Source organism: Equus przewalskii, chromosome 3 (genome assembly GCF_037783145.1).
Source record: "Equus przewalskii isolate Varuska chromosome 3, EquPr2, whole genome shotgun sequence".
NCBI lineage: Eukaryota > Metazoa > Chordata > Mammalia > Perissodactyla > Equidae > Equus > Equus przewalskii.
The window spans coordinates 37174514-37189202 of record NC_091833.1 but is presented as its reverse complement, the minus strand read 5'-3'; the positions used below and the strand labels follow the sequence as shown (position 1 = coordinate 37189202).

Here is a 14689-nt window from a genome sequence, read left to right as displayed (position 1 = left end):
AATAAATTTAACCAAAGAAGTATCAGACTTGTACACTGAAAACTATAAAATAGTGTTAAAAGAAATTAAAGACATCACAGGTTCATGGATCAGAAGACTTAACATTGTTAAGATGGCAATACTTTGCAAACTGATCTACATGTTCAACACAATCCCTATCAAAATCCCAGCTGGCTTTTTTACAGAAACTGGCAAAGGGATCCGAAAATCCATATGAAAATGCAAGGCACCTAGGACAGTCAAAACACTCTTGAATGAAGAACAAAGTTGGTGGACTCACACTTTCTGTTTTCAAAACTTACTACAAAACTACAGTAATCGTGACAGTGTATACTGGCATAAGATAGACATATGGATCAACGGAACAGAATTGAGAATTCAGAAATAAACCTTAAGATTTATGGTCAATTGATTTTCGGCAAAGGAGTCAAAAGAATTTAATGGGGGAAAGAATAATATTTTTGGTAAATGGTGTCCAGAAAATTGGCTGCCCATATGCAAAAGAATGAACCTGGACACCTACCTCACTTCATAAAGAATAATTAACTCAAAAATAGATCATGGAGGTGGGTCAAGATGGCGGCATAAGCAGATTCTGAACTCATCTCCTCCCACGAACACAACCAGGTTACAACTATTTTTGGAAAAATTACCCTGGAGAGAAAACTGAAAACTGGATAAAAAGAACCCCCACAGCAAGGGACAGTCCTAAGGAGGAAGAGGCAGAAATTCCTCCTGGAGAGAAAAAAAGCCATCTTCAGGAGCAGTGAAGTTTCTCAGCCAGCCAGGCGGGAGCCACCCTAAGGTACGCAGCCCTCTCTGGAGAAGGGAGCTTGGAAAGGGGCTGATACTGCTATAAGCACCCTTCAGACTCAGCACAACTGAGACCAGGGTCTTACTATCTGGTTTCGTGGGCTATTAACTGCAGTGGGGATACCCCCAGAAAAGCTATCAGATGAAAGCTGAAAAGACCCGGTCTTAAAGGACCCACACACAAACTCACCCATCTCAGCAACCTAAAATCACCAGAGAGAAGGCTGACAGTCCTTTGGTGAAACGAGACCCACCTGGTGGGCTCTGAGGGCATTGGGGTGAGAGGAGGGACCTCTCCAGAGACTGAGACATTGGTGGTGGCCATTGCTGTGACCTAGTCCAGGCGTGTTGACAGAGACCCCGGCAGACACCATTGACGTTCTTCCCTTGGCCTGTTAGCCCAGGGGTCTGCAACACCCACTAGAGCGCACATTTAATCCAGTTCAGCCAGGGCAGGCAGCCTGCCCTAGGGACTGGCCCTGCCCTATAGCAAGCCCTCAGGCTGCTTGTCAGCCTGCATTGACTGGGTGCCTTGATCCTTTATAGGCAGGAGAGTGTGTCTGCCTCTGTGGGGCAGGGCCTGTATGAGGACCAGGTGAACCATGGGGGGCATTGGTGGAGAGGTGGGGGCCCCTGCAGTGGGGCACCAGGGTACGCTCCAGCAGGTTGGTAAGTGTGCACGGACCAGGACTGTGTCGACAGTGTGTGTGGTCCTGTGGGGAGTGAGGCTTATCAGCAGCAGAAGACCTGTGCTTCACAAATACCTGTAAAAATGATCAGCCTTGCCTTCCAAAACCTGAAACAACTGAGTGTTCCTGTGCCTAGGGCCAGCCCCACTCAGGTGCACTCCTAAGAGAAATGACAACAGCCTTGTAGGCCTGAGGCCTATAGCAACTGTAAGCCCCTGAGCCTAGCAACCAGCTACACTGGGTACCTACTCAATTAACAGGAAAACTGCAACATGAGTGTGCTATTAGAGCTTGTAACCAACGGTGCTGAGGCTCCTCAAACCAGATTTACAAACAGCTGGCCAGGGAAGGAAAGACTAGACTCCCTGGGTACCTGTAGTAAGAGCAACCCTGCCACAGCAGGAGGACACAAGTAGTCCACAAAGGGGTCACTCCTGGATCATTTGGACTGGTGACGAGAGGGAAGCACACTGCTGGGCCTCAAAAGGCATCTCCTACATAAGGCCATTTCTCCAAGATCAGGAGACATAGCCAACTCACCTAATACATAGATACAAACACAGAGAAAGAGGCATAATGAGGAGACAAAGGAATACATTCCAAGTAAAGAACAGGAGAAAACCCCAGATAAAGGACTAAATGAAACAGAAATAAGCAACCTACCTGACAGTTCAAACAAAAACTTATAAGGATGCTCACAGATATTGGGAGAAGGCTGTATAAACACAGCGAGCTTATCAACAGAGAACTGGCAGATATAAAAAAGAACCAATCAGAAATGAAGAATACAATACTGGAAATGAAAAATTCACTAGAGGGACTCAATAGCAGAGTAGAGGATGCAGAAGAACAGATCAGTGAGCTAGATGAAAAACTAGAGGAAATCACACAAGCTGAACAGGAAAAAAGAAAAAAGAATTAAACAGAATGAGAACAGTCTAAGGGAACGCTGGGACAATATCAAGTACGCTAACATTTGTATTATAGGTGTCCCAGAAGGAGAAGAGAGAGACAAAGGGGCAGAAAATCTATCTGAAGAAATAATAGCTGAAAATTTTCCTAACCTAAGGAAGGAAACAGACATCCACGTACCAGAAGCACAGAGAGCTCCAAACAAGATAAGCCCGAAGAGGCCCACACCAAGGCATATTATAATTAAAATGTCCAAAATTAAAGATCAAGAGAGAATCCTAAAAGCAGCAAGAGAAAAGTAACAAGTGACATACAAAAGAAAGCCCATAAGGCTATCAGCGGACTTCTCAGCCGAAACTCTACAGGCAAGAAGAGAATGGCGTGAGGTATTTAAAGTGATAAAAGGAAAAAACGTACAGCCAAGAATACTCTATCCATCAAGGTCATCATTCAGAATGGAAAGAAAGATGAAGAGCTTCCCCAGACAAGCAAAAATTAAAGGAGTTTATCATCAAGAAATGAGTTCGACAAGAAATGCTGATGGGACTTATTTAAGTGGGAAAGCAATGACCACAAATAGGGATAAAAAAGTTATCCAAAATAACTGACCAATAAAATCACTCAGAAAGGTAAAAATATAGGAAAGGTAGCAGATCAACCACCTATGAAGATAATATGAAGGTTAAAAGACAAAAGTACTAAAATTACCTATTTCAATGACAAAAGGGTAATGGATAGACACACGCAAAACAAGATATTAGATATGATTTCAAAAACATAAAACGTGGGAGGAGGGGAATGAAAAAGTAGAGCTTTTAGAAAGAGGTCAAGCTAAAGAGTCTATCAACTCAATATAGACTATTATATACATAGAATACTATAGAGGATCCTCAAGGTAATCACAAGTCAGAAACCTATAATAAGTATGCAAATAAGCAAGACAAAAGAAATCAAACATATTACTAAAGAAAGCCATCAAACCACAAGGGAAGAGAGAAAGAGAAAAAGAAAGGGACAGAGAAGAACTACTAAAACACCCATTTAAAAAAAGTAACAAAACGGCAATAAATACATATTTATCAATAGCTACTTTAAATCTCAATGGACTAAATGCTCCAATCAAAAGGCACAGGGTGGCCAACTGGATAAAAAAAACAAGACCCATATATACGCTGCATACAAGAGACACACTTCAGACCTAAAGACACTCACAAACCGAAAGTGAAAGGATGGAAAAAGATATTTCATGTAAATGGAAAAGAAAAGAAAGTAGGAGTAGCAATACTTAAAACAGAAAAAACAGACTTTAAAACAAAAATTGTAACAAAAGACAAAGAAGGGCACTACACAATAATAAAGGTAACAATCCAACAAGAAGATGTAACACTTGTAAATATCTATGCACCCAACATAGGAGCACCTAAATATATAAAGCAATTATTAACAGACATAAAAGGAGAAATAGACAGCAACACAATAATAGTAGGGAAATTTAACACTCCACTTACACCAATGGATAGATCATCCAAACAGAAGATCTATAAGGAAACACAGGTCTTAAATGACACATTTGACTAGATGGACTTAGTGGATATATATAGAACATTCCATCCAAAAACCACAGAATACACATTCTTTTCAAATGCACATGGAACATTCTCCAGGATTGATCACATATTAGGCCACAAAACAAGTCTCAATAAATTTAAGAGGATCGAAATAATACCATGCATCTTTTCTGACCACAAAGGTATGAAACTAGAAATCAACTACAGGAAGAAAGCCTGAAAAGCCATATACAACCATGGGGTCAATGAAGAAATCAAACGAGAAATCAAAACATTGCTGGAGACAAATGAAAATGAAAAAACGACATGCCAAAAGCTACGGGATACAGCAAAAGCGGTTCTACGAGGGAAGTTTATAGCAATTCAGGCCTACCTCAACAAAGAAGAAAAATCCCAAATAGATAATCTAAAGGTACATCCAAAGGTACTGGAAAAAGAACAACAAACAAAGCCCAAAATCAGCAGAAGGAAGGAAATAATAAAAATCGGGGCAGAAATAAACAAAATAGAGACTAAAAAAAAAAAATAGAAAAAATTAATGAAACCAAGAGCTGGTTGTTTGAAAAGATAAAATTGACAAACCCTTAGCTAGATTCACCAAGAAAAAAAGAGAGAAGGCTCAAATAAATAAAATCAGAAATGAAAGAGGAGAAATTACAATGGACACCTCAGAAATACAAAACATATTTTGAAATGTCTATGAAAAGCTATACACCAACAAATTGGATAATCTAGAAGAAAAGGATAAATTCTTAGAAACATACAACGTTTCAAAACTGGACCAAGAAGAAGTAGAGAATTTGAACAGATCAATCACTAGTAAGGAGATCGAAACAGCAATCAAAAACCTCCCAAAAAGTAAAAGTCCAGGACCCAGATGGATTCCCTGGTGAATTCTACCAAACATTCAAAGAAGATTTAATACCTATCCTCAAACTCTTCCAAAAAATTGAAGAGGAGGGAAGGCTTCCTAACTCATTCTAAGAAGCCAACATTATCCTGCTACCAAAACCAGATAAGGACAACACAAAAAAAGAAAATTATAGGCAAAAATCACTGATGAACATTGATGCAAAAATCCTCAACAAAATGCTAGCAAATCAAACACAATAATACATTAAAAAGATCATACATCATGATCAAATGGGTTTCATTCCAGGGATGCAGGGATGGTTCAACATCTGCAAATCTATCAACGTGATACACCACATTAACAAAATGAAGAATAAAAATCACATGATCATCTCAATAGATGCAGAGAAAGCATTCGACAAGATACAGCATCCATTTATGATAAAAACTCTAAATAAAATGGGTATAGAAGGAAAATACCTCAACATAATAAAAGCCATATATGACAAAGCCACAGCAGATATCATGCTCAACGGAGGAAAACTGAAAGCTATCCCTCTAAGAACAGGAAGAAGACAAGGATGCCCATTTTCATCACTCTTATTTAACATAGTATTGGAAGTCCTAGCCAGAGCAATCAGGCAAGAAAAAGAAATAAAAGGAATCCACATTGGAAAAGAAGAAGTGAAATTGTCACTCATTGCAGACGACATGATTTTATATATAGAAAACCCTAAAGAATCCACTAAAAAACTTTTAGAAATAGTAAATGAATACAGTCAAGTTGCAGGATACAAAATCAACATACAAAAATTGGTTGCATATCTACACACTAACAACGAAGTATCAGAAAGGGAAAATAAGAATACAATCCCATTTACAATTGCAACAAAAAGAATAAAATACCTAGGAATAAACTTAACCAACGAGGTGAAAGGTCTGTACACAGAAAACTATAAAACATTGTTGAAAGAAACTGAAGAAGATGCAAAGAAATGGAAAGATATTTCATGCTCTTGCATTGGAAGAACTAACGTAGTTAAAACGTCCATACTTCCTAAAGCAATCTATAGATTCAATGCAATCCCTATCAAAGTTCCAACAACATTTTTCACAGAAATAGAACAAAGAATCCTAAAATGTATATGGAACAACAAAAGACCCTGAATAGCCAAAGGATTCCTGAGAAAAAAGAACAAACCTGGAGGTATCATACTGCCTGATTTCAAAATATACTACAAAGCCATAATAACCAAAACGGCATGGTACTGGCACAAAAACAGACACACAGATCAATGGAACAGAATCGAGAGCCCAGAAATAAACCCACACATTTATGGACAGCTAATATTCCACAAGGGAGCTGAGAGCATACAATGGAGAATGGAAAGTCTTTTCAATAAATGGTGTTGGGAAAACTGAACAGCCTCATGCAAAAGAATGAAAGTAGACCATTCCCTTACACCATACAGAAAATCAACTCCAAATGGATTAAAGACTTGAATGTAAGACTCAAAAGCATGAAAATTCTAGAAGAATACATAGGCAGTACACTCTTTGACATCGGTCTTAGCAGCATATTTTCAAGTCCCATGTCTGATCAGGCAAGGGAAACAAAAGAAAAAATGAACAAATGGGACTACATGAAACTAAAAAGCTTCTGCACAACAAAGGAATCCATCAACAAAATGAAAAGACAACCTAACAATTGGGAGAAGATGTTTGCAAACCACATATCAGATAAGGGGTTAATACCCAAATTATACAAAGAACTCATACATCTCAACAAGAAAAAAACCAACAACCCAATTAAAAAATGGGCAAAAGATCTGAATAGAGATTTCTCCAAAGAAGATATACGGGTGGCCAACAGGCATATGAAACGATGCTCAACATCATTAGCTATCAGGGAAATGCAAATCAAAACTACAATGAGATATCACCTCACTGCAGTCAGAATGTCTGTAATTAATAACACAGGAAACAACAAATGTTGGAGAGGGTGTGGAGAGAAGGGAACCCTCGTACACTGCTGGTGGGAGTGCAAACTGGTGCAGCCACTATGGAAAGCAGTATGGAGTATCCTCAGAAAATTATGAATAGAACTACCATATGATCCAGCTATTCCCCTGCTGGGTATTTATCCAAAGAACTTAAAAACACAAATGCGTAAAGATACATGCACCCCAATGTTCACTGCAGCATTATTCACAATAGCCAAGACTTGGAAGCAACCTAGGTGCCCATCAAGGGACGAACGGATAAAGAAGATGTGGCATAGGGGCCAGCCCGGTGGCGCAGCAGTTAAGTGTGTAGGTTCCGCTTCGGCGGCCTGTGGTTCACCAGTTCAGATCACAGGTGCAGACATGGGATCGCTTGGCAAGCCATGCTGTGGTAGGCATTCTACATATAAAGCAGAGGAAGATGGGCATGGATATTAGCTGAGGGCTAGTCTTCCTGAGCGAAAAGAGGAGGATCAGCAGCAGTTAGCTCAGGGCTAATCTTCCTCAAAAAAAAAAAAAAAATAGAAAAAGAAGAAAACAGGGGCCGGCCCCATGGCCAAGTGGTTGAGTTTGCGTACTCTGCTTCAGCAGCCCAGGGTTTTGCTGGTTTGGATCCTGGGCGTGGACATGGCACTGCTCATCAGGCCACGTTGAGGTGGCATCCCACATGCCACAACTAGAGGGACCCACAACTAAAATATACAACTATGTACTGGGGGATTCGGGGAGAAAAAGCAGAAAAAATAAATAAATAAATAAAAAGAAGATATGGTGTATATACACAATGGAATACTGCTCAGCCATAAGAAATGATAAAATCTGGCCATCTGCGACAACATGGATGGTCCTTGAGGGTATTATGCTAAGTGAAATAAGTCAGAGGGAGAAAGTCGAATACTGTATGATCTCACTCATAAGTAGAAGATAAAAACAACAAACAAACACATAGCAATGGAGATTGGATTGGTGGTTACGATAGGGGAAGGGGGGAGGGCAAAAGGGGTGATTAGGCTCCCATGTCAGGGGATGGACTATAATTAGTTTTTGGGTGGTGAACATGATGAATCTACACAGAATTCAAAACATATTACAATATACATCTGAAAGCTATATAATGTTATAATCCAATGTTACTGCAATTAAAAAAATAAATTAAAAAAACATAGATCACAGACCCAAATGTAAGAGCTAAGCTAGAATACAACACTGGAGTAAAGCTTTGTGATCTTAGGTGAGGCAATGGTTTCTTGGATACAACCATAAAAGCACAAGAGATCAAAGAGAAGATTGATAAGAAGGACTTCATCAAAATTAAAAATTTTTGTGCTTTAAATGACACTATCAGGTAACTAAAAAGACACCCCACAAATTGGGAGAAAATATTTGCGAATCATATATCTGATAAAAAACATATCCAGAATATGTATAGAAACAACTCTTACAACCCAATAATAAAAAGACAAATAACTGAGTCAAAAAATGGGCAAAGGATTTGAATAGACATTTCTCCAAAGAAATACAAATGGTGGACAAGCACACGAAAAGGTGTTCAACGTGTTTAGCCATCAAAGAAATGCAAATTTCCAGGGAAATGTAAAAAAATACCAAAAATGGGAAATAACAAGTGTTGGTGAGGATGTGGAGAAACTGCAACCCTCATACATTGCTGGTGGGAATGTAAAACAGTGCAGCCACTATAGAAAATAGTCTGCCAGTTCCTCAGAATGTTAAGCAGTTACCATATGACCCAGCAACTCTACTCCTAGATATATACTTAACAGAATTGAAAGCATATGTTCACACAAAAACACGTATGCAAATGTTCATGGCAGCATTATTCATGCTAGTCAAAAAGGGGGTATAACACGAATGTACATCAACTGATGAATGATAAACAAAAGCCATATACCCATAAAGTAGAATATTATTCAGCAATGAAAAAGAATGACACACTCATACACGATGCAACATGGATGGACCTTGACAACTTCATGCTGAATGAAAGAAGCCAGTCTCAAAAGATCACATATTTTATGATTCCAATTATATGAAATATGCAGAACAGGCAAATATATCAACACACAAAGCAGATTAGTAGCACCTAGAGCAGGGGTAGGCGGGATAGAGAGAGTGGGGAGGGACTGCTAAGGGGTATAGAGTTTCTTCGGGGTGACGAAAACGTTCTAAACTTCGATCATGGTGATAGCTGCACGACTCTGCAAATATACTGACTGTACACACAAAGTGGGTACATTATATGGTCAGTGAACTTTATCTCAAGAAAGCTGTTACAGAAAAGCACAAATAAAACTCTGAAACCAAATCCATGTATGAAACCAAATCTTTAGGAATAAAGAACGTGAAATGCCATACTGAGAAGCAAATACACCAACACGAAGGAGGAGGAGGAGAGCGAGAAGGAGGAAGAGAGAAAAGGAGTTATGGGACACAAAACACTCAACAAAGGTTTATTTATCACAGTCGTTTTTCTTACTGTAGCAAACTATCCAGTTCTAAATATCCGTAAATGATAAAGCAGTTGTAAGATATACAGAAAGTAGCAAGTGAGAGTTATTTTCGTGTGTGATACTAAGTCAGGCTTAAGCAACCACTGGCTCCTGTTTAATTTTTAAATGCTCCTAAAGGAACATAATTAAAAGCAATATAAAAAAGTTATAATCCCAAAAATGATGACTACAAGTTTAGTTCCCCAAAGGTTAAAGAAAATAAAGTTCTCTTCTATCATCTTCTTTCTAAACTTTCATTTAAATAAGTAGATTTCGTTTGACTTGCTGAACCACAGTTGAGGAAGTGGCATATGCCCATAGTCTACTGTTCTGAATCATTGGGAAATCAAAGATGGCTTACCTTTTCTAATGTACTGAAGGAAGGCCAGGACTGATATCCATATTCAGACACAAATCGAGCTTTGGGGAAAATTTTCCAATTCCAGCAATCACTGATATAGTCGTAAAAATGTACGTCACCAAAATGCTTGTCATAAGGGTTGTGAGAGACCCAGCCTTCTGCCACGGATTCGGCCCCATTTGTAGGACTGGACGTGATAAAAGGACGAGTCTTGTCTGCCTGAGTTCAGAAACAAAATGGTTTAAAGGATATTTTCACCCAGTAAAGTACAGATCACTTACTTCTTTAAAAATACTATCAAGTCCCAGAAATGCCAAGTAGCTGATAGAAAAATAATAGAACCATTTACCTTCTTCCGCATCCAATACCACCAGCACCTTTCTGCTATTCACTAGTCGTTTATATCCTTTCATAACTAGCACTCTGCTGAGTCCTGGCAGCAGCCACTCCTCCTTTCCTTCCATGACATCTTTACCATCATGGGCGGAGTGCAGCCTACTGCAGAATTTCTCAACCTTGCCACTATTGACATTTGGCGCCTGATAACTTTTTGCTTTGTATGTACATGTTTGGGGGCGGGGGGTGGTTCTATGCATTCTAGGATTTTTAGCAGCATCCCTGGACTCTACCCACTAGATGTCAGTGTACCTCCCCCCCCCCCCAAAATGTCTACAGACATTGCCAAATGTCTCCTGTCCCTTGGGGACAAAACGACCTCCACTTGAGAAACACAGGTCTAAAGGATAAGAACAGAGCCTACTGAGTCAGATGGACCTGAGTTTAAATCTCAGCTCAGAAATGATTGTTTCTAGACAGGTCTAAGCCTCAGTAGTCTTATCTATAAAGTGGGGATAATAACAGTGCCTCCTTCATAGGGTTACTGTAAATGGGAACTCGTGTGTGGAAGAGACGACTAAGAGTCCACCAAATCTCATGTTCCCATTTCCATTAACACACAGCTCCCTAGCAAGTGCCTTCCTAACCTCGTTGCATCTCTGTGAGGCCACATGCCTCATTCTCATCTTCTTCTCCCATTTGTAGGCGACGGCCTAGGAGATGGTGGAGCTGGAAGACGGAAGGAGCCTCAGTCTCTGAACAGAGGAGAGCTGCCTGTCCACCATGAGCAGCCATTTTATAGTGTTAGTGAGTACGAAAGAAACTTTGTGTAAATCACTGAAACTGTAGTTATTTGTTACAGCAGCTAGCATATAAGTACTTAATGTAGTGCCTAGCACACAGGTAGAACTCCAAATTGTTTCAGTTGTCATCATCTCAATAAATGAACTCATTTCCTATTTCACTGAGAAGACTCATTCATTTAGCAAGTATCTGTCAAGTGTTTACTGTATGTCAGGCATTTTTCAACACTGCAGAGAGAGAGAAAGTCTAGGACACCATCAAGTACTGACACATCCAGTCTCTTCTGAGCGTTGCCCACGCGCCAGGCATGCAGTTCTTTCCACGAACTGGACGCTCAGCAGAACAAGACTGACCTGCTGACCAGCTCTTCAGAGCAGACTGAGCTCTGCGGTGAAACCAGATGCTGAACGAGTCACTGGAAGTGTGACGAATGTCTGAGGGAGGAGCCCATGGCTCTGCGGAACACGCAACATAGTAAAGAAGGCCTGAGACACAGATTATCAGAAAATAACTTTCTCAACTTTTCTCTATTAAAGTCTCACTTTTTCTTGATACATCCATCTATTTTTTTCTTGTTTCTCTTCTGCCATAGAACAAAAAATCCTTACTCCTTTCCTTTGCCAGACTATCTGTCTTCTGATCTCTTTTCATTTCACTTTGGAACAAGAGCCAATAAACTATCCTCCACTTTTTTTAAGAAAATCTCTCCACTGCTGTTTTCCTTCAGCTTAAGGACTCCCCTCATCCTAATAAAAAATTCCCTTGGTCCCTGGCAGTCCATCAGATTCTCAGTCTCTGACATTCAGCTCTTGATCATTCCACTCCACTGAAATTGTTCCTGTTTTTTAAAAACTACCCATGGACCTCTACTTACCAAATAAAGCGAAAGTCCCCACCCCCTCCCCTCTCTGGTGCAGTATATGCCCGGTTTCCACCCACTATTTCTGAAGGTCTCTCCACCTTGGCTGCTAGTCCACGACTCTTTCATGTTCCGGCTTCCCCAAACCTTTCTGATCCTCCTTCTCCAGCTCTCCTCTCCATTCTCAGAGGGACACTGCTCTCTCGTCAGCTTCTCCTTGTTCTACACCCTCTCACAAGGCTCACCTCTCGCCGACACTCTGATTACTCCCACACTACTTTCACCTCCACACTTCTATTCCCAATAACCAGCTCCACATTTCCTCCTGGCTTGTCCTGCCAACATGTCAAATCCAGCCTTTCGAAGTAGAATTCAACATTTACTAATCCCAAACTTATCTGACTGTGCTTCCTATCTTGATTAATGCTACCCAAATAGGAGTCATCTTCAATTTCTCCTTCTCTCTTTCTCTCTTAACTCCCATATTCAGTCACTAGGAATTCAAATATTTTTTTCCAACACCTTATTCCCAGCCCCACTCCACTGGACTCCACCTATGACCTACAAGACCCTGAGTAATTAATCTTTCTAACCCTCCAATGTCTAAACTCTACAACAAAGATTATACTACTTACACTTTGGGGTAGTTGTAAAAATTAAACAAGTGAATTCTATAAAGCACCTATATCATTAATATGTTAGTATAATAATCATATTAATTAATATAATAATCATAATTAACATATCAATGTCTGGTACATAATATTCTCATAACTTGGAATTCTTCATCATTATAACTGGTTTCCTTGCCTAGAATCTCTCCCCTCCCCAGTCCTTTGCTAGTAAAGGTACCTTCCAGAACTTGGGTCAAATAAACTTCCTCTCCTCCCCCAAAATGTCCATTAGCTTCCCACTGTCTACTTAACAAAACCCAACTCCATGACATAATTCAAAGTCCTTTGAAGATTTGTTTCCAAACTGCCTTTTCTGTCTTTGATTCTCACTCACCAGTCCAGTAGTCCTTTGCTTCAGCCATTGGGCACTGCTTGCTATTTCCTATACATACACATCTTTTTACCTTTACTCACATTGTTTTCATGGCCTAAGATATCTACTGAACAATCCTTTGCCTCAAATTCTACTCCACCTTTAAGGCTTGGTTTGACTGTCATCTTTTACTTGAAAGCCTTCCTAAACCCTTCCAGTTAAAATCAATGGTTCTTCCACATATGTGCCAACATATTGGAACTACATTTTTTATAGCACTTCTCTCAGTCTGCCCTGTAGAAGTGGTAATTCTTTCCACATTTCCCCTGAAAGCAGACCACAAGCTCCATGAGGACAACAGTTTCCACACAGTCTTGGGAATGAGGTTTTGCTCCTGGTAAGAGGTGCTCAGCAGATGTTGGCTGAATTTTAAAACATCAAAAAGCATGGTAAGATTATAGACAGTCTTCAATTTTAAACAAGATTCTGTTATAATGGCTTTGAAGTAATATTGGAGAAGGCCAATCAATTGTCTTAATCAATAAAGCTTGATTGATTTCCTTCCATTCCTCCAGTTCCTTGAACGATTTGGTAAGCTGAGTCAGTTAGTAAAGTTACTAATGAGTCTCTACCTAAAAATATCCAGCCCGATGATGCACTACAATTTCTTTCCATTTTTGTATCATTTCCTCTTGAGGCCTGATTTTCAGTCTCAAATCTCACAGATGACCACTTTTTAGGTCATGACCTTAAATGCTTATTTGGATCAAGAGACACCATACGATGAAACAAGAGAATGACTGTTTTAAAAAAGCATGAAGTGGAATAGGAAACTAATCATCACAATTAGTGTGTGGATGGATCAATTTATGGTCCTTTTCCTCAAATACCCTATCCCTAGATAGAATTAATAACAGTAATGATTATATAGCACTTAATCCTGTCCATCTTCAAAGAAATTGGCAAACATCAATTATTGTTCACAAAATTATTTTAAAATACATAGATCCCTTGTGATGGAGCCATATTTCCATTTCAAAGATGGAGAAGAAGTGGCACATAGAAGCTAATTTTTTTTAAGTGTAAGAATATAGGTTAAAATTAGAGATTAAAGTTTGTAAGTATCTGAAGACCTATCTTGCTGAGTGAAAACAACAAGGATAATGATAACTAGCACTGATTAAAAGTCTACTATGTGCCAGAGTCTGCATAATACACCTTCTATACATTATTTCACTTGATCCACATAACAACTCTTAAGAGTGAGTCCCTATTGTTAACCCAATTTTATGGATGGGAAAATGGAGATTAAGTAACTTGCCCAGGATTACACAGACAGTAAGTGGCCCAGCCAGGATTTAGAGTCATGAGCTCTTAACCACTAAGCTATGAAGTGAAAATCCTCAGATATTAAAATCCATTTCTTAAATCCATCAGATATGAAAAATATAATACCAGTGCTGTGAGTAAAAAGATTATAAAATAAATGTTCTATAAATATTAATTAAAGCTTATGTCATCATATTTTGTGAACAGAAAAATTCTTCATGACATATGACTTAGCATATCAGACAAGCTAAAAATTTGAACCTATGTTTTTCATGAATTTTCACTGACGTTTCTTCACATAAATGGAATAGTGCCATCAACTGGGCATACTTGGGTGACAAAAATCACACAGTATTCTTTTAAATATATCCCTTTCCAAATTGCTTCAGGATATGCCAAAATATTTACATCCAATTACAGACAGAAAATTTTAAAGACAATCAGATTATTAAATCACATGTTAAACATTAAAGTTTTTAAAAAAGTTAAGTCTTCCATGCAAAAGAATGAAAGCAGACCATTATCTTACACTGTACACAAAAATTAACTCAAAATGGATTACGGACTTGAATGTAAGACCTGAAACCATAAAACTCCTAGAAGAAAATATAGGCAGTACACTCCCTGACATCAGTCTTAGCAGCATCTTTTTGAATATCATGTCTACTC

The 14689-nt window shown here is 39.1% G+C and overlaps 1 protein-coding gene across 3 annotated transcripts in view; it reads right to left on the bottom strand.

The window, feature by feature from the left end:
* Nucleotides 1-14689, bottom strand: part of MANBA (mannosidase beta) — a 113852-nt gene that overhangs the window by 26904 nt on the left and 72259 nt on the right. For all 3 annotated transcript variants that reach the window (XM_070614143.1, XM_070614145.1, XM_070614144.1), the window contains exon 12: nucleotides 9706-9924. In XM_070614143.1, coding sequence (XP_070470244.1) covers nucleotides 9706-9924 — 219 coding nt within the window. The remainder of the gene's footprint in view (nucleotides 1-9705; nucleotides 9925-14689) is intronic.